Genomic DNA, 20,140 nt, shown 5'->3' with positions numbered 1-20,140 from the left:
ACCAGCCGTTGACACAGGCATGCGCACTCATCGCATAGAAGAACTTCAGATATGTGAGTAAGATTGTGTGTAGTGAGATGTAGTTCGTTTATGTATGTATACCGATATAATGCCCTGATAGCGTAATGCAAGTCTACATATGTATGTGAGTAATGCTAAAGAAAGTGAATACAAAAGAGAAGAGAGATCTCGATATCTTGGAAAGATGATAGTCTATGTGTTATGCATAATAAATGTGAAAAAATAAAATAGATTAAAAAATATAAATAATAATAAGAAAAAAGTGTAGGTATGAGAAGTTGTATCAATAAAAGAGAGGCACATAAACAACTAAAAAAATCAACAAAAACGTGAAATAAGACAATAGCAACTGCTATTGATATACCGAGTGGTGAAAGTGCAATTTATAATATATCTGACAAAGACAAAAGCAGATATAGAGTATAATATATCTAGAAACAAAGTATACACAGATAATACATAGTGTTGCTGTACAATGACAAATAGAATATAATACAGACGTAAGGTGGTAAAAATACATACAGATGTAAATATACATATCTATATCTAGTTGTATAGACATCTGTATCTCAATTTTGTAAACAGCAACAACTATCCCAAGGGTGACAAGAAAGCTTTCCAACTATATAAAAGAATCATAAATACATCAATGGTGCAATCTAAGGCTGGGTTCACACGACCACATTAACGTCCGTAATGGACGGACGTATTTCGGCCGGAAGTCCCGGACCGAACTCAGTGCAGGGAGTCGGGCTCCTAGCATCATAGTTATGTACGATGCTAGGAGTCCCTGCCTCTCCGTGGAACTACTGTCCCGTACTGAAAACATGATTACAGTACGGGACAGTTGTCCTGCAGAGAGGCAGGGACTCCTAGCATCGTACATAACTAGGATGCTAGGAGCCCGGCTCCCTGCACTGAGTTCGGTCCGGGACTTCCGGCCGAAATACGTCCGTCCATTACGGACGTTAATGTGGTCGTGTGAACCCAGCCTAAAGCAACTAAGGACATACATCAGTGTTCAATTTATGTGCATATACATTTATCTTTAAATTGTATATATATCTCCTATTCATTAGTCACAAAATAGTGTCAAGTATGTTTACAGTCCCAGTGTAGAACAAAATAACGATGATAAAAAATACATACATATATATCCCTAAATAAGAATCTACGCAACATATCAGCATTTTTTACAAAAATAATAATAAACAAAATAATAAATATAAAAAATATATATACTACATAGATAACACTCATATCTGAAGATCCGAGAATATTCAATGCGACGATGCAAATTGATTCGTGTTGTTGAATCTGAGAGAAACGGGATAGACGATTCACTCAGTGAATAGAAAGCATATAGGCACACTATGCAGAAACCTAAATATAAAACGAATAAAAGACGAAACAAAGTTAAAAAGTGATACATAGTAGAAATTATAAAAATGGAACAAAACTGAAATTTTCGTTCAGGCCATGTGGTCTCATGGATCCAATCATCACGATCCATTTACATTCCCTCTGTGCTAGGAGTCTCTTTACATTGCCCCCTCTGATGCCACAGTGTATTCTATCAATACCACGCACTAATAATGTTTTTGGATTACAATCATGGTATTTTTTAAAATGTCTGGGTAGTGTTTTTAAACTTAACAAGTCCTCCACTTCCTTTGCCTTAATGATGTCTCGTACATGCTCTCTTGTACGTATTCTTAATTCCCTGGACGTGAGCCCTATATAGATCTTCATATAGCACAGAGGGAATGTAAATGGATCGTGATAATTGGATCCATGAGACCCCACGGCCTGAACGAAAATTTGAGTTTTGTTCCATTGTTATAATTTCTACTATGTATCACTTTTTAACTTTGTTTCGTCTTTTATTCGTTTTATATTTAGGTTTCTGCATAGTGTGCCTATATGCTTTCTGCCCGACTGTGGACTGAGTGAATCGTCTATCCCGTTTCTCTCAGATTCAACAACACGAATTTATAATCAATTTGCATCGTCGCATTGAATATTCTCGGATCTTCAGATATGAGTGTTATCTATGTAGTATATATATTTTTTATATTTATTATTTTGTTTATTATTATTTTTGTAAAAAATGCTGATATGTTGCGTAGATTCTTATTTAGGGATATATATGTATATATTTTTTATCATCGTTATTTTGTTCTGCACTGGGACTGTAAACATACTTGGCACTATTTTGTGACTAATGAATAGGAGATATATATACAATTTAAAGATAAATGTATATGCACATAAATTGAACACTGATGTATGTCCTTAGTTGCTTTAGATTGCACCATTGATGTATTTATGATTCTTTTTATATAGTTGGAAAACTTTCTTGTCACCCTTGAGATAGTTGTTGCTGTTTACAAAATTGAGATACAGATGTCAATACAACTAGATATAGATATGTATATTTACATCTGTATGTATTTTTACCACCTTACGTCTGTATTATATTCTATTTGTCATTGTACAGCAACACTATGTATTATCTGTGTATACTTTGTTTCTAGATATATTATACTCTATATCTGCTTTTGTCTTTGTCAGATATATTATAAATTGCACTTTCACCACTCGGTATATCAATAGCAGTTGCTATTGTCTTATTTCACGTTTTTGTTGATTTTTTTAGTTGTTTATGTGCCTCTTTTTTATTGATACAACTTCTCATACCTACACTTTTTTATTATTATTATTTATATTTTTTAATCTATTTTATTTTTTCACATTTATTATGCATAACACATAGACTATCATCTTTCCAAGATATCGAGATCTCTCTTCTCTTTTGTATTCACTTTCTTTAGCATTACTCACATACATATGTAGACTTGCATTACGCTATCAGGGCATTATATCGGTATACATACACAATCTTACTCACATATCTGAAGTTCTTCTATGCGATGAGTGCGCATGCCTGTGTCAACGGCTGGTGTGATGCTGTCTCCGCTCCGTCCTCTTTGGTGCACTCCGCATGTCCGGAACTCCCGTTACGCGTCGGGAATCTGGATGTGTGCTGCAGCGCCTGGGGGCGGAAGTGGGGCAGTACTCGTTTCCGGTCGTGTCACGGCGCATGCGCCGACAATCATCGCCACCTATGTGTAGACACATAATGCTATAAAAGGGTAGCTAGACATGGCACTCATATACACACATCTCCCCCTGAGGAAGCAATTTACCAGCAAAACGCGCGTTGGGGTCATTGTGTTGGAGCGAACACTGAGAACTATCATATTTACTATGGGTAAGCTGCTGTCATCTATCTTTGCGAATCAATTGCACTAGCACTTTATTAAGAACTTTTCCTCTGATCACTTGAATGCTAAATGTAGATTCGGTAGTCTCTCTACCAAATGGACTTATCTATATTTTGAAGGGGAATTCGTATAATGAAAGCCTGTATTATTTATTATATATGACTAGTGGACAGCTTTGCTATTACTCATCTCAAATGTAAAATACATCAGTAACCGCTCCCAACCTTATTTACTAGGGTCTTTTTCCTTTCAGTAATCCTGTTTTTAAATTGTTGGTTAATACATGTTAATAAAAATATTTATTTTGTATACATACATCTGGCTACAAACTCTTTCTTTTGCGTAGTTGATAAAATTAAGAATGTCATGTTACCTATAATAATTTGTCATTTCTATGTTGCAAGTAATAAATAACAAATACAGTGCTATGAAAAAGTGTTTGCCCCTCACTCGATTTCTTCTATTTTTGCTAATTTGTCATGTTAAAATTTCATCCAACAAATTTTAATATAAGATAAAGACAACACGACTAAACACAAAAAGTGGATTTTAAATGTTCATTCCATTTATTGAGGATAAAGATTTATTCAATACCTATATCATCTATGTGAAAAAGTAATTGCCCCCTAAACCGAACAACTGGTTATGCTCACCTTGACAGGAACAACTGCAATCAAACGTTTGCGATAACTTGCGATGAGTCTTTTACATTGTTGTGGAAGAAGTTTTGATTCGGCTACATTGGAGGGTGCTTGAGCATGAACTAAGCGTTTAAAGGGAATGTGTCGCTAGAATTGATTTTTTTTTCCAGTTAAATAATTAGTATATAAGTGATTACACATTGTTTTAATTTTTTCACAAGTCAGGAAATATTATAAATTAGATTCTAATTTATAACATTTCCATGTGCTGGCCACTAGAGTAAGCAGTTACCAAAATTTCAGCATGGTCACTGTGGTAAAGCAACCTCATTGATTTATGCTGCAAATTTGGGGTGGACACACTCTCCTCTAGTTTCCTCACACAATTCCCACTCCCTTCTTCTGGTTAGTGCCAGGAGAAGGAGGGGTTTGAATGTCTTCAAATCTCCTACACTGTGTGCCACCGTTTTTTGAGCGAAGGCACAGTGGTAGGAGGATTAGATAAAGGGCTCAGCAGACCGTATCACACATGAACAAACATAATACGCACATCATACACGAACATAAATTGTCTGCTCCTGCCGCCGCCTCCGCTGGTCTAACAAAGTTCTTGCCGCCTACGCTCCTCTTCCTTGCGCCTTCGCTTCGTTGAACATATGGCCGGAAGCCGCGGCCGGAAGTAGTCATCTTACTGTCCGGCAGCGGCTTCCTGCCACATGAAAATGGTGCCGGATTTCGCTCTACGAACCAGCTTTGTTTTGGTCTGTGTGGGAGCGCCGCATGCGCCGTTCCCACACAGACGGCAAACGCTTCTGAGAATGGAACGGCTCCCGTTCGCATTCTCTATAGGGTTGTATATGCCGTATAGTATCTCTGTATGTGTCGTTAATCGACACATACAGAGATGAAAAAAAAATGGCAGCCCCCATAGAGAAGTAAAAGTATGGATACAGTAAAAAGTAAAAAAATTAGAACACAAATAAATAAAATTTTTGTTAATATATTAAAAGCAATATAATAAAAAATAAAATAAAATCATGACACCTTCCCTTCGAGTCAAAGACCTTACTTAGCCACTCCAAAACTTGACTTGCTTGTGTGCTTTGAATCATTGTCGGCTGCACAACCCAACTGCGCTGCTTGAGATTTATGTCACAAGCTGACGGCCGGACAGTCTCCTTCAGAATTTTTTGTAACAGATCAGAATTTATGATTCCATCAAATAGGACAAGTCGTCCAGGTCCTGCAGAGGCTAACCTGTCCTAGATCGTCACACTACCACCACCATGTTTGATTGTTGGTATGATGTTCTTATGGTGGAATGCTGTGTTAGCTTTTAGCCAGAGGTAACGAGACCCACGATTTCCAAAAAAGTTCAATCTTTGACTCATTAGTCCGGAGAACATAATTACAAAAGTCATGGGGGTCAACTAGATGTTTTTTGGCAAATATGAGATGAGCCTTTGTGTGCTTTTTTGTCGACAGTGGTTTGCGCCTTGCAACTCTTCCATTGATGCCATATTTGCCCAGTGTCTTTCTTATTGCTTATTGTGGAATGGAGTACTTTGACCTTAACTGAGACAAGTGAGGCCTGCAGTTCTTAAGATGTTCATCCTTTATGACCTCCTGGATAAAAAGTCGATGCGTTCTTGGTATAACATTGGTAGGCTGGCCACTCCAAGGAAGGTTCATCGCTGTTCCAAGTTCTCTCCATTTGCAGATAATGGCTCTCACTGTGGTTCACTGGTGTCACAACAGAGCCTTAGCAATGGCTTTGTAACCCTTTCCAGACGTAGACTTCAATGACTTTGTCTGGCATCTGTATTTAAATCTCTTGAGAACGTGGTATCGTGCTGCTTTTTGAGTCCTTCTAGCCTTCTTCACATTGACAGACAGGTTCTATTTAAGTGATGTTTAGATTCAACAGGTCTGGCTGTAATCAGGCCTAGGTTTGGCTAGTGAAATCTAACCCAATATTCAAATGTATTTGGTTAACTGGTTGATTTAGTAGCTAAGGGGGCAATTACTTTTCACATAGGGCATTTTTACTTCAATAAATGAGTTCATCATTTTAAAAACACTTTATGTGTTTACTTGGATTATCCTTGTCTAACATTAAATGTAGTTTGATGACATTCAACTGTAATAAATATGCGAACATTTACTTGATCTGTAAAATGTTCTTTAACATCAGTTGCTTTTAACCCAGAACAGAGGAAAGTTGTGCCCAAGATATATGCCACACAGACAGCAAAATATGCAGTGAAAAATCATCAGAATTTCTTAGGTCTCATAGACATGGCATAGCTCCCTGTGTTGCCATACGGTTCTCAGTGTGTAGAAGAATACCTCCAAAATATGACGTGTAATGGAGCATGCCACGAGTGAAATCAAATGCCCCATACACTTCTATGGGCAATGTATTACTTGGAGGTTGTATCTATCCACAATATAGCCATGTACGTGTCTATACCCGGTTCAAAGCACAGAGAACTGTCTGATACTCACCTGAGAAAAGTCTAGATTGACAGTTGATGAACTCAGGCTTTCTATCGGAAAGATATCTCTGACAGGTATGATGCAGGATTTGGAAGAAAGTAAATTTCTCTGAGCCAGAACTTGCCACCCATTGATCAGAAGTATTGTCAAACTGAAGGTCAAATTCTGGAGATTCCTGCAAATGACAGAAGAGATTAAAAAAAATATATGTTACAAGAAAGATTTGTACTGTCATGATAGAGTTTTCTTTCGAGCAGAATTGGCTAGAGCCTCATGCACACGGCTGTATTACAGCTCCATTCAACCTCTGACTTGTACAGAGCTGGAATACGGCACTCATGGACTTGGGGCCATATTGCAGATACTGTATAAATGCCTCAGATTTTTTACAGAGCCATTCAGACATTTTTTGGATGGTTTCTCCTATGATTTTCACAGAAAAAAAAGTATGTGGCATGTTCTATTAGATAAACTTCAAAGCCATATAAAAGGCCATACTTACTAAGTGGGTGGGTGAAAACCCATTCCCAGCAGGACGCAGATAGGTCAAAAATGCTTCAGAAGGAGGGTGAATTAAATAGTGATAGCCACTCCCACTAGTCTTGAGGGGAGTGGCGAACAAAGTGCTCACAAGTGTGCGATAAGTGGGTGTCCATATTAGTGTAGTGCAAGGGTGTGAATGTGTGGTATAAAAGAAATGTGTGTGGTATAGAAGTGTCAGAACCGTGTGTGATAATGTAATAAATAAATGCGATGAATGGGGGTCAGTGCTGTGAATAGTACATGGGGTGTCAGTACTATGTGTAATACATGGAGGAATAATGTGCCAGTCGTCAGGCATAGCATATCTTGCCGGATCACAGCCTATTTGTAACGCCCATACTGTCAGCAAAGGCGGGCTGCTCTGCGTGCCAAACCAAACACTAGCACATCATGCTCTCCTAGTATATAAGACCTGGCCGCGTCCTGAAAAAAGTATATATAGGGACCCACGGAACTCGCAAGGCACTGGGGACCCTTGACGTTGGGTTGCGAGCTTTGCGTATTTTGGCCAAAATAACAACTAATACCCCATGTTTCATGGATTTTTTTTTTTACTATATATATACCCCCGTGTTTCCCCGAAAGTAAGACATATGTCTTACTTTCGGGGTACGGCTTATATTAGCCGACCCCCCTGAAACCCCCGATACGTCTTACAATCGGGGGTGTCTTACTATCGGGGAAACACGGTAGTAAGTATGGCCTTTTATATGGCTTTGAAGTTTATCTATGTCCCATTTTTTTCTGCTGATGTTCCATTAGATGTTGTATTAAGGAGGCATTCTCCCATAAAATCATTGCTTCTAGTGGAGAAAATACAGCACTGCATGGATCACCACACGTTGGCACACGCAGTGCCTACAATTTCATGTGCGGCTGTACAATATCTTGTGCATGATTCCTAAAACTGTGCAACTGCAAGAACCAGTATTCCACAAGCAAATGCCATCTTCAGACCGAGCATCTTCAGTAATCTACTTTGGCATTATCTTTGGGATCATTCAACTGAGTTCTAGAGAATTCATTACTATAATAAGATTCAGCAGCTACATGTACAAGAATCATTGATCCAATCCTATGGGAAATTATTGATACTGATCAATATGACGCAGAACCAAGAGGTACAGTGGCATTGAAGAGCATTCAATTGAAGAACCTTGTGCAGTTAACAATGATCTGAAATGCAGTGACAAGAGCCTGTAGACTGGGGCTTTCAGATAGTAATTCATCTCCTTTGTATCTTTTTAAATTACCCAGAATAAGTAAATAATAGAATGATCATTTGCAAGAGACAAATGCTAGTAAATGCAATGGTTACAATCCAATGTGTACATGTAAACGGAATAATCTAACGTCACAATCTAAATAACTTTGTATTACGATTTACATTGAGAGTCAGACCTGAAGCCTCAAGGCTTGGTCACACTGAGTTTTTTGTCACCGTTTTTCACGCAGAAATCATGGCAAAAAACGGCCGAAATTGCCTCTTATTTATTTCAAGGCGAGTGGAAAATACGCTTGCAGGAAAAAAAAGCTACACGTTCTTTCTTCTCGTGGTTCCGTCTTTGACCTCCCATTGAAATCAATGGGAGGCAGAGAAAGCGTTCTTTTGCCCACGTCGCTCAATGGCCACAGCAGAGAAAGTGCAGGCAGTCCTGCAAAAAACTCCATGTGACCATACCCGCACTGAGTTTTTTTACACGTTTTTTGCTGCGGAAACCGCGGCAAAGAATGGCCGAAATTGCATCCCATTGTTTTCAATGGGAGGTGGGGGCGTTTTTTTCCTGCGAGCGTTTGCCGCAAGCGAGGAAAAAGAAGCGACATGCCCTATCTTGAGCCGTTTCCCGTCTCAAAAACCCCATTGATATCAAGGGGAGACTGAAAAAACGCTGCGAACGGCCAACGCGCTTTTTGACGCGTTTTATGTAAAAAACGGCTCTCTGTTTTTCCCTTTGCCTGTTAAAGAAACAGGTTAAAATACGCGTCAAAATTGCGGCAAAAAACGCATCAAAAAACGCCTGTGGTGCAAAACTTCTTCAAAATAAATGGAGCTGATTTTTCCAGGCAGAATTTTCTGCATGCAAAAAACTCTGTGTGAACATACCCTAAAGGTCCTCTTACACTGCCCGTCCTGGGCCATGTAAACGAACGCCGATCAAAGAGATAGCTCGTTGATCGGCGCTCGTTTGCTCCTTTCACAAGGATCTAGTATGGAGGCGAGCAGTCGTTACTCCGATCGCTTGTTCCCATACATTTGTATCATGTTGGCAGCACATCTCCCTGTTTTCACAGGGAGATGTGCTGCCGACAACGATAATATTTCAGTTTTTTGAAACAGTACGAACAGCAGATGAACGAGCGTTTGCAGAGGGCAATTATCAGCAACGAGCGTTTGCCCAATAATTGGCCTGTGTAAAAGGGCTTTTGGTTTCAAGGATTTTAAAAAGGTTCAACTTTGGGATTTGTATAATCTGAATGGCGCTATGCTTTAGCTCCATATGCCACTTGACATTGGATTTCCAGTAATGGGTGTGAAAGTGGAAATATATAGGAGCCCAAAAATACGAACACCACCTGTCCATATTAAAGAATGACCTATTTGCAAAGATCAATGTTTGCCCTGTCCTGCAACTAACTGCAAAACTTTTTCTGGGACTATAATTCCAAAAAACAAAGGCAAAATAAAAATATTAAAATACACATAACCCCTATTGTGATTTTGTCCCTGCTGGCCACATTGACTATGGCGTGATGTCATATGATCCTAAGGGGCAATTAGGTCATGCAACCATGTCACATGTACAAGACATCACAAGGATGACACATCCCATCATGGCAGGTGGTTACTCTGAGGCTCTATTCACACGATAGGGTCCGAGTGTCGGTCGATAAAAATGGCAGTTTTGGGCCGTTTTTCCAGGCCGTTTTGCATCCGTTCCGTTTCCGTGTTTCAGATTTTAATGGCCGATTTTGACCCGTTTTGCATCCGTTTTTTTCCCTGTCCGTTTTAAAATTGGATGAGTTTCATTTGTAATTTTTTTGCCTCACACTGCCCTCTGTAGATACTGCCACAGCCCCCTGTAGGTAGTGCCAAACAACCCCCCTTGTAGGTAATGCCACACAGCCCCCTGTAGGTAATGCCACACAGCCCCATGTAGGTAATGCCACAAAGCCCCCTGTAGATAATGCCACACACTACCTTCTATAGATACTGACACAAACCCCCTTGTAGGTAGTGCCACACAGCCCGCTGTAGGTAATGCCACACAGCCCCCCTGTAAGCAATGCCACACAGGCCCCCTGTAAGCAATGCCACACAGCCCCCATGTAAGCAATGCCACACAGGCCCCCTGTAGGTAATGCCACACAGGCCCCCTGTAGGTAATGCCACACAGCCCCCTGTCGGTAATGCCACACAGCCCCCTGTAGGTAGTGCTACACAGCCCCCTTGTACATAATCACCCCCCATCTTCCTGTAAGGGACGTCTCCGGGAGAAGTCCCTCACTTCACTGTCCATATATGGACAGTGAAGGCAGGGACTTCTCCTGGCGCGGAATCCCCGGCCACAGCGCTGGGGATTCCGCTTCAGAAGTTCATGTTGTCACTGTGTCTATCTATGGACAGTGAAGTCAAGGACTTCTCCTGGAGCAGAAACGCTGGCCACATCGCCGGGGATTCCGCTTCAGAAGTCTCTGACGTCACTGTGTCTATCTATGGAAAGTGAAGTCAGGGACTTCTCCTGGAGCGGAATCCCCAATCCCCGGGCCACAGCATTGCCGAAGCGGTGGCCGGGGATTCCGCTCCTACAGGGAGCAAAAAAATACCCTCCTTCGCACTGTGAGGAGGAGGAGAGAGCGAGCGATGGAAGACACGGCCGTCACTTGGAGCACATTCAAGTGATGGCCGTGCATTACCCGGCCCCATAGACTGAAAATAGGGCATGTCGCATTATTTGACGGCCCGGTTAAAAATCAGTCGTGTGATTTCAGCTGGATGTCATAAACTGTGAGTACAGGGGTCACAGGCCATTGCAGAGCTCCCTCAAGTGCCCTCCCATGCACTTAAACGACTATAGCAGGGTTTGGTGCAAATTGGGGTCTTCCCTGCCTGGTCATCTGGTTCCTCTTGGGGTAGCCCCCCTCATCTCTCTTCAACGACTTCACCCTTAGCCCATCAAGGGTTTCATCCCTCCCAATGTACTTTACCTCCAACCTATAGTCATCATTTTGGCCCGGCTTCCTCATTTGCCAGACACTCCGCTCTGGAACTTTCTCAAAATCTGAACGATATTCCGCCCATTTTCAGATTAAGTCAACCGGGCTCTACAGCTCTATCTCTCTGTCTCCCCTGCGCCCGAACCCTGCGGGAGGCTGTCCCCAATGGGGCCGTAGAGGAAGGTCTTGACGCATGCAGGAACTAGACCCACACCGCCCACGGAGACGGACCGTTCTGCATAATATCAGACTTTAGGCTATGCCCTACATGTGCCTATCTTGCTTTCTATTGCAAATCGTGACCATGCCTCCAATGTCTGATGACACATTTCTTGATTTTGATATTCCTCACATGTCTGACCTACTTGTTATTGACCATATATTTACTTTTGTATTGCCCATGTAACTATTTTGTTGCATATATTTTTCCCCATCATTTTAATTTAATGTACATTGCTAGCTGTTTTATATTTACTACATCATATTTCAAGAGGCGTGGATAGCTCTTATGCATATCTGTCACTTCCCCCCGTAGGTACTGGACCTTTTGCAGGCACCTAAGGAGCCTCCTGGTCCCTCACATTCTTGTGCTTAGCTTCTCAACTGCCTATTTTGATAATGTATTTGTCTTTCTCTAATGCTCTAATCTGGACTCCTGCCTTTTTTACCTTCTCCGGAGGATCTCAGCAAGCGTTTTTTCCAATATCCATGGCTGACATCACTATAGCCTCCTTCAATGCGAAGGGGCTGAACACCCCGGAAAAGCGTGCACAAATTCTACACCACCTTCACAAACGTAAGGAACACATTGCATGTTTTCAGGAAACACTTCAAGGAGGGTCACACTCCTACTATCAAACATAAATTTTACACACACTGGCACCTTAAAGGGGTTTTCCAGCTTCTGACAACGGATGACCTATCCACCCCATGTTCTTCACTCATGTTCTCTCCAACTTTTCCCTGCACCCATTGACCACAATAATTCCATCTGACCCTCCTTCCACACGCAGCCTTTTTGAGTATAATCAACTGAAACACTTTTATAATGCAACAAAACACCAATCTCATCTCCATCGCACACTAACAGATTTTGAACACTTGTGTGTCGCTGCCCAGTCTCCCACGCATATTATCTCTGTATTATATGTTACTCCTTTCTCAACGCTCGCAAGAACTGCCACCCTACTGTGGAGCATGGGAAAGAGAATTAGGCAAGCAATTCACAGACATAAAATGGAAAAAGTGTTTTCTCCGCTCTCATAAGGCCTCTGTGGCTATATGGGCTCAAGAAACTAGCTATAAAATTATCTCTAGGTGTTGGAGTCTCTACTTCTGACCATAAATGGTACCCATCCCTGCCAGATAATTGCTGGCGGTGTGGGTGGGTCCATGTCCCATATTTGGTGGAGTTGTCCCTCCTTGCGGAATTATTGGAATGCTGTACTTAATATTTTATCAGAGGTTACTGGGGTTTCAATTCCCGATTCTCCAGAGGCAACCCTATTATTTATTTTCCCTTTGCCGCTATCCACTTATAAAAGGTCCATAACTAGACATCTCCTTCAGGCTGCTAAAACAGATATCCCGCGTAAATGGAAATTAACAGATCCCCTGACTCTTGACGAGTGATTTCAAGAAATAGCCTTAAAGGGAAGGTGTCACGAAAAATTTTTTTTTTTTATATGTTTTTGCTTTTAGTATGTTATTAAAATACATTTTATTTATTTGTGTTTTTGTGTTTAACTTTTTTCTGTCTTTTACTTCTCTATGGGGGCTGCCATTTTTTTTTCATCTCTGTATGTGTCGATTAACGACACATACAGAGATGGAATACGGCACATACATCCCCATAGTGAATGCGAATGGGAGCCGTTCCATTCACTATAGCGTACGCCGTCTGTGTGGGAGCGGCGCATGCGCCGCTCCCACACAGTCCAAAAGGAAGGTCTTCGGCCGAGCATCATCCGGCGCCATTTTCATGTGGACCGGAAGCCGCAGCCGGACAGTAAGATGACTACTTGCGGTCGCGGCTTCCGTCCATATGTTCAGAAGCAAGGACTAGGAGCGGAGGCAGCGGCAGGAGAGGGTAAGTTATGTTTGTGTATGTTCGTGTTTTACTGTGTGATTACCACTGTATCTAAGTCTACTACACTGTGCATTCGCTCAAAAAATGGCGGCACACAGTGTAGGAGGTTTGAACATTCAACCCCCTCCTAGGCACTAGCCAGGATAAAGGAGGGGGATTGTTTGAGCACACTAGAGCGAGTGTGTCTTCTCCAATTTTGCAGCATAAAGCAATGAGGTTGCTTTACAATATGCCAATGTTGCAATTTTGGGAATTGCTCCCTCTAGTGACAGCACATGGAAATGTTATAAATTAGAATCTAGTTTATAATATTTCCTGACTTGTGAAAAAAATTTAAAAAATTAGAACAATGTGTAATCATGTATATACTAACGGTTTAACTAAAAAAAAAAAAATTTCTAGCGACACATTCCCTTTAATTCAGAGAATGGAAAACCCGATGGAACACTCGCCAGCTGCTTCTACACGTTACAAATCCACTTGGTCTCATTGGACCACGTTCCTCTCTTCGCCCACATACCCATCTCAGGTAACATGATATAAATTTCCCATTCAAAGTCAATTCGCAATACAATATGGAGATGTGTTTGGAAAAAATTTTGTAGGTTCGCCAGCTTTTATCATACTAGTAACATGCGAATTGCTGCTCTTCACTTTCTTCTTTTATTTTTAATATGATATTCTGGAACTGGAGTCCAGGCTCACCACGACCTCTACCTTCCCGTAGAACAGGGGGGGCTTACCCTCTCTCCCCTTTCTCTATTTAGGTGATGTTTTATACCCTATGATTGATTTCAATGGCTGTTGGTATAATGCAATGTTCAAAAGGAGCCTAAACTGTTATTGTGCTTTTCTTCCATTATCTTGTATTACTTATGCTCGATGTATACATTCACGATGGAACTATGTATCATTGCTTTAATTGGATGTATTTCTCACCTTCTACTTGGGGATATACCCCTATTGTGGTTTTTTCTTTATTTCTGAGGAAGTATTTACTTCCATTATATTTTACTTTGTCGGTCTTGCAAAAAAGAATATTAATAATAATTTTGATTAGAAGTGAAAACAAATTTCACTGTAATTCATTTTCCTGCTCCAAATAGTTATAGAGATACCAGGTAGGTGTTCTTAGTTCTGTTTGTGCTTGTGAGCCTGAACGTTTATTCTATTTTAGTTTTTAACCCCTTAATGCACCTTGACGCAACTGTACGTCACGGTTTGCCCTGCATTAAGGCACCATGAAGTACAGTTACATCATGCTGCTTTTCTGTCACCATGTCAAAAGACATAGTGACAGAACAGTGATATTGGCTGTCACAGATAGCCGATAGTCACTGTGAGTCATTGGGGGAACAATCGCAGCGCGGCGCCGTCAGCAATCGCTGTGATTGGTCAGTCAGTAGTGACTGACCAATCACAGTATTGCAGCATGGTTACCGGGCTAAAAGAGCCGGGTAGCTACACTAGCCGATCGGCTGTTGGCAACAGGAGGCTTAACAATAGCCCCCTGTCTGCCAAGTACGGCGGCCAAGCTTAAAAGGCTTCCGGCCGCATATGAAAGATGGCGGCGGGCTCAGAAGCTGAGCCTGCTCCATCAGCCGAAGGGTGTCCGCTGTATGTTACAGCTGACATCCTGCTGTAACGGCAGGGAATGGAGCTAGCTCCGCTCCCTTCCATTAACCCCTTAGATGCCGCAATGGGGCATCTTAGTTTTTTCCAGAAGATCGGCATCGCTGCAACGTGGTCGCACGGATGCCGATCGTTGCCATGGGAACCGGAGGCCAACAGTGGCTTCTTGGCCTGCCACGTAGGGAAGCCTATTAAGCCCCGTTCGGAGGCGGTGCCTAATAGGCTTGCGGTCAGTGAATAGCTGAGAGCTCTAATGCATTGCATTACATGGGTAGTGCAATGTATTAGAATAAAGATGAGAGGTGCAGGTCTTCAAGTCCCCTAGTGGGACAAAGAAAAGTTATAAAAAAGTTCAGCTAAAAATAAAAATTCTAAGTTAAAAAATTAAAAACTGCCTTTTTTTTCCTATAATAACCCTTTTATTATAGGGAAAAAAATGAAAGCGTTAAAAAAGTACACGTTTGGTATCACTACGTCCGCAAGAACCCAAACTATAAAACTATCATGTTATTTTTCCCGCACGGTAAACACAGCAAAAAAATTAAATAAAAAGCAATGGCAGAATCGCTAATTTTTTGGTCACCATCCCTTCTAAAGTATAGAATAAAGAGTCGCACGTACCCCAAAAAACAAGTCCTTACACAGCCTTGTCAACGCAAAAATAAAAAAGTTATGGCTCTCAGAATATGATGACACAAAAAATAAAAAACTGCAAATGCTGCAAAACATTAAAAAAAACGATATACATATGGTATCGCCGTAATCATATCGACCCGCAGAATAAAGTAAAATGTAATTTATAGCCCAGGGTTAGAGATGAGCGAACTTATGAAAAGTTCGGTACGGCTGGTTCGCCGAATTTCACGAAAAAGTTCGATTCTGACCGAACCTGTAATTTCCGTGCGCCGAGCATGGTACTGTCCAGGGTGCTGAAAGAGTTAATGGGCTGCACTAACTCTTTCAGCAACCTTGACAGTACCATGCTCGGCGCGCGGAAAATACAATTTTAACGTAATAAAAAAATAAAATAAAAACGTTTATACTTACATTCCTCCTGTCCGGCCTCCAGCGATGACGTTTCATCCATGTCGCCGCTGCAGCCAATCACCGCTGTAGTGGCGGTCACGCACGTCAGGATGACGTCAGAAGGCTGGCCTCCAGGGATGACGTTTCATCCCACGTGACCGCCTCTGCAGCCAATCACAGGCTGCAGCGGCCTCTGCAGCCAATCACAGGCTGCAGCGGCCTCTGCAGCCAATCACAGGCTGTAGTGGCGGTCACGCACGTCCGGATGACGTCAGAAGGCCGGCCTCCAGGGATGACGCTTCATCCCACGTGACTGCCTTTGCAGCCAATCACAGGCTGCCGAGTCAGGAAAGAAGGTCGGACTGGAGGAAGAAGAGGGACTCGTCACCAAGACAACGACCGGGTACGTATGAAATGCTTTTTATTTTATTTTTAATCTTTTGTCTATCAGTGATTGATAGAGACAAGTGGCTGCCGATTAGTATAATATTTTTGTAATGTTTTTTCTGTCCGCCCGGGTTCAGTCAAAACGTGTTCGGCCGAACCCGGTGAAGTTCGGATTCGCTGCGAATCGAACTTTTCGCGATGTTCGGACCGAAACCGGGTTCGGATGTCCCGGTTCGCTCATCTCTACCCAGGGTGAACACTATAAAAAAACAAAAAAAAACATTGTCGGAATTGATGATTTTTGGTCACCTTGCTTGCTAAAAAATGGAATAAAAAGTGATAAAAAAATTATGTGTACCCCAAAATGGTCCTAATGAAAACTAGATTGTCCCGCAACAAATAAGCCCTCACACAGCTCCGGTGGAGAAAAAATAAAAAAGTTCTGGCTCTCAGAATATTGAGACGAAAAATATGCAGAGTGTTCCAAAAGCAGATAAGATCGGGCACCATTTATCAGTGCGACACTGGCCACATATCTATGAATTATTTATTTACCCCATTATTATACGCTCATTATGCCCCGATGTACTCCGCAAAGATTACATACACCCATAGAATATAAATTGGAATACCAGTAAAACCCTAAACAGAACAACTGCCAAGCAAAATCTGCGATCCAAAAGCCAAATGTCGCTCCCTCCCTTCTGGACCCTACAGCGTGCACAAACAGCAGTTTACGTCCACATATATGGCATTGCCATACCTGGGAGAACTGGCTTAACAGTTTATGAGATATTTGTCTTCAGTGGCACAAACTGGGCACAACATATTGTGCACTAAATTGGCATATCAGTGGAATATTGCAATTTTCACTTTGTACATCCGCTGGCCACTAATTTCTAATGTAGAATCACCAGTGAGGTCAAAATGCTCACTACACCCCTTAAAATGCCCTAATGGGTGTAAGTTTACAATATGGGGGTCACTACTTCGGGGTTTGTTTTACTATTTTACTTCAGGGCCCTGCAATTGTCGGCCAATGCTGTAAAATCATCAAAATAGACCTCAAATGTGCATGGTGCTCTTCACTTCTGAGCCCTGTCTTGTCCAGGCAAATGATAAATGCCTTGAGGGGTGCAGTTTCTAAAATGGGTTCACTTCTTGGGGCTTCCACTGTACTCTGGTACGTCAGGGGTTTTGCATATGCGACATGGTGGCCAAAAACCAATACAGCAAAATCTGCATGCCAAATAGCGCTCCTGCCATTCAGAGCCCTGCCGTGTGTCCAAACAGCAGTTTATGACCACATGTGGGCTATTGCCGTAATCGGGAGAAATAGCTTTACAAATGTTTGGGTGCTTTTTCTCCAGTATCCCTTGTGAAAATGAAGACATTCTACAATTTAGTTGAACAAAATGTAGATTTTCATTTTCACGGCCTAATTCCAATAAATTCTGCAAAAGACCTGCGGGGTATAATTGCTCACTATACCCCTAGATAGATTCCTTGTGTGTAGTTAACCAAATGGGGTCACTTTTGGGGTGTTTTCACTGTTTTGGCCTCTCATGGGCTTTGCAAATTAAACATGGCACCTGAAAAACAATCAAGCAAAATTTGAGCTCCAAAAGCCAAATGGAGCTCCTTCCCTTCTGAGCCCTGCCGTGGGACCGAACAGCAATTTATTACAACATATGGGGTATTGCCGAGTTTGCTTTACAAATGTTGGGGTTCTTTTTCTCCTATAATTATTGTGAAAATGGAAAAATCTGAACTAAATCCACATTTTATTGGAAAAAAATGTCGATTTTCATTTCACAGCCTAATTAAACTAAATTTAGCAAAATACCTGTGGGGTCAAAATGCTCACTATATCCCTTGATGAATTCTTTGAGGGGTGTAGTTTGCCAAATTGTGTCTTTTTTGGGGTGTTTTCTTTGTTTTGGCCCCACAAGACCTCTTCAAACCCGACATTGTGCCTAAAATATATTCTAATAAAAATAAAAGGTCCCAATATCCACTAGGTGCTCCTTTGCTTCTGAGGCCTGTGTTTCCGTCCAGTAGCACGCCAGGGCCACATGTGGGATATTTCTAAAAACTGCAGAATCTGGGCAATACATATTGAGTTGCATTTCTCTGGTAAAACCTTCTGTGTTACAGAAAAAAATTGATTTAAACTGATTTTATGCAACTAAAAAAATGACATTTGTAAATTTCACCTTTTAATTCAGAACTAAACCGGTCCCTAAAATAAGGCTTTTGACATTTTCTTGGAAATGTGAGAAATTGCTGCTAATGTTCTAAGCCTTGTAATGTCCTAGAAAAATAAAAGGACGTTCAAAAAACAATGCAAACATAAAGTAGACATATGGGAAATGTGAAATAGTAGCTATTTTGTTTGGTATTACTATCGGTCACACAAGCAGATACATTTAAAAAAAATGCACATTTTTAGAATTTTTCTCAAAATGTTGGCGGTTTTCATAAAAATGCACTGAATGTGTCGACAAATTTTACCAATAACTTAAATTCCAATGTGCTACGAGAAAACAGTCTCAGAATCGCTTGAAAAAAATAAGGGCATTCCAAGGTTATTACTACTTCAAGTGATACATGTCAGATTTGAAAAAAAATGGTCTGGCTTAGTCACTAAGGGGTTAAAGCAAGCACCATGTAAAATACATGCTCTGCCACTGGAGGTCACTGGTCAAAGATTTAGCATACTGTACTTTTACTAGATCCTAAGCAGCTCATTACTGCTAGAAATAGCAATAATATAAGCAAAAGTAAAGTCGAGGTTTTGCTACAAATTCTATCCTGCCTTTAAATTTTCAATCCTCATTCAGTAACAAATTAAACGTTTCTAGAATCCACTAATAGGAATGAGAGTGAGGATGAGGAATATCTATTTGTAACATCTTTTTCAATAATCCATGCAACAGAAGGTTTATAAAATGGTATACAATACGTAACAATAAAAATATTGCATTAGTTAAAAGGTTATTACCATCACAGAAAGTGGTGGCATATCTCTAGGATATACCATTACTTTCTGATCGGTGGAGGTCCAACCTCTAAGACCACCACCTATCCTCAGAATGAACCATCGCTGTGGCCCATTCACTGGTTTTGCCTTCACATTGGCCAAAAGTGGCGCTGTGCAGGGAAAAACTTTGAAGGGGGCACAGCATTAAAGCGCAGTCGGACACCCACCAATCAGAGAGTGATGGCATATCTTACCAACTTTCCACGACTCTATGAGATAGGAATAACCCTTTAAGTGTATTCATGTATGTACAAAAACAGATACTAAAGGTAATAACTTACCCGACTAGGGTCAATGCCATTTACTTGTCTCAGCTGTTCTAGAGTCCATTGAGATCTTCTCACAAAACAAGATGAGCCCTCAAATTGTTTAACCTTGGTAACGTAGACTTGTGAGGGTCTCTTATTTGTAACTGTAGGATAAAAATAAATGTCAAATAGGTAACAATTCACATGTGATATGAAGATAATGGTTGTAGCCACTCATATGGATTCTATGTACAGTCATTTGAACTTGCAAAACCGAAAAATAAATTTTGCATCTAGGTTACTTTATTTTACCTTTAAAATGTACCTAACATTACATTATTTGTGTAAATCGTTAGTACATGTAAATACATGAGACTTTTGTAATATAGCTTACCAGGGAAAAGTGGCATCTTCCTCACCTTCTAGCAGCCTGTGTATCCCTTTCCCTACCTCAAGGATGTGCAATGAACCATGCCGAATGAGGTCACTGATATTATGGACCCTCATGC

General features: G+C 41.1%; 1 protein-coding gene across 3 annotated transcripts in view; it reads right to left on the bottom strand.

The window, feature by feature from the left end:
• The window catches only part of STXBP6 (syntaxin binding protein 6), a 141,595-nt gene that overhangs the window by 6,196 nt on the left and 115,259 nt on the right, over nt 1-20,140 (bottom strand). For all 3 annotated transcript variants that reach the window (XM_075843394.1, XM_075843395.1, XM_075843393.1), the window contains exons 3-4: nt 19,665-19,795; nt 6,458-6,623 (exon numbers count right to left, since the gene is read on the bottom strand). In XM_075843394.1, coding sequence (XP_075699509.1) covers nt 6,458-6,623; nt 19,665-19,795 — 297 coding nt within the window. The remainder of the gene's footprint in view (nt 1-6,457; nt 6,624-19,664; nt 19,796-20,140) is intronic.

Source organism: Rhinoderma darwinii, chromosome 12, assembly GCF_050947455.1.
Source record: "Rhinoderma darwinii isolate aRhiDar2 chromosome 12, aRhiDar2.hap1, whole genome shotgun sequence".
NCBI lineage: Eukaryota > Metazoa > Chordata > Amphibia > Anura > Rhinodermatidae > Rhinoderma > Rhinoderma darwinii.
This window is presented reverse-complemented; position numbering and strand designations above follow the sequence as displayed.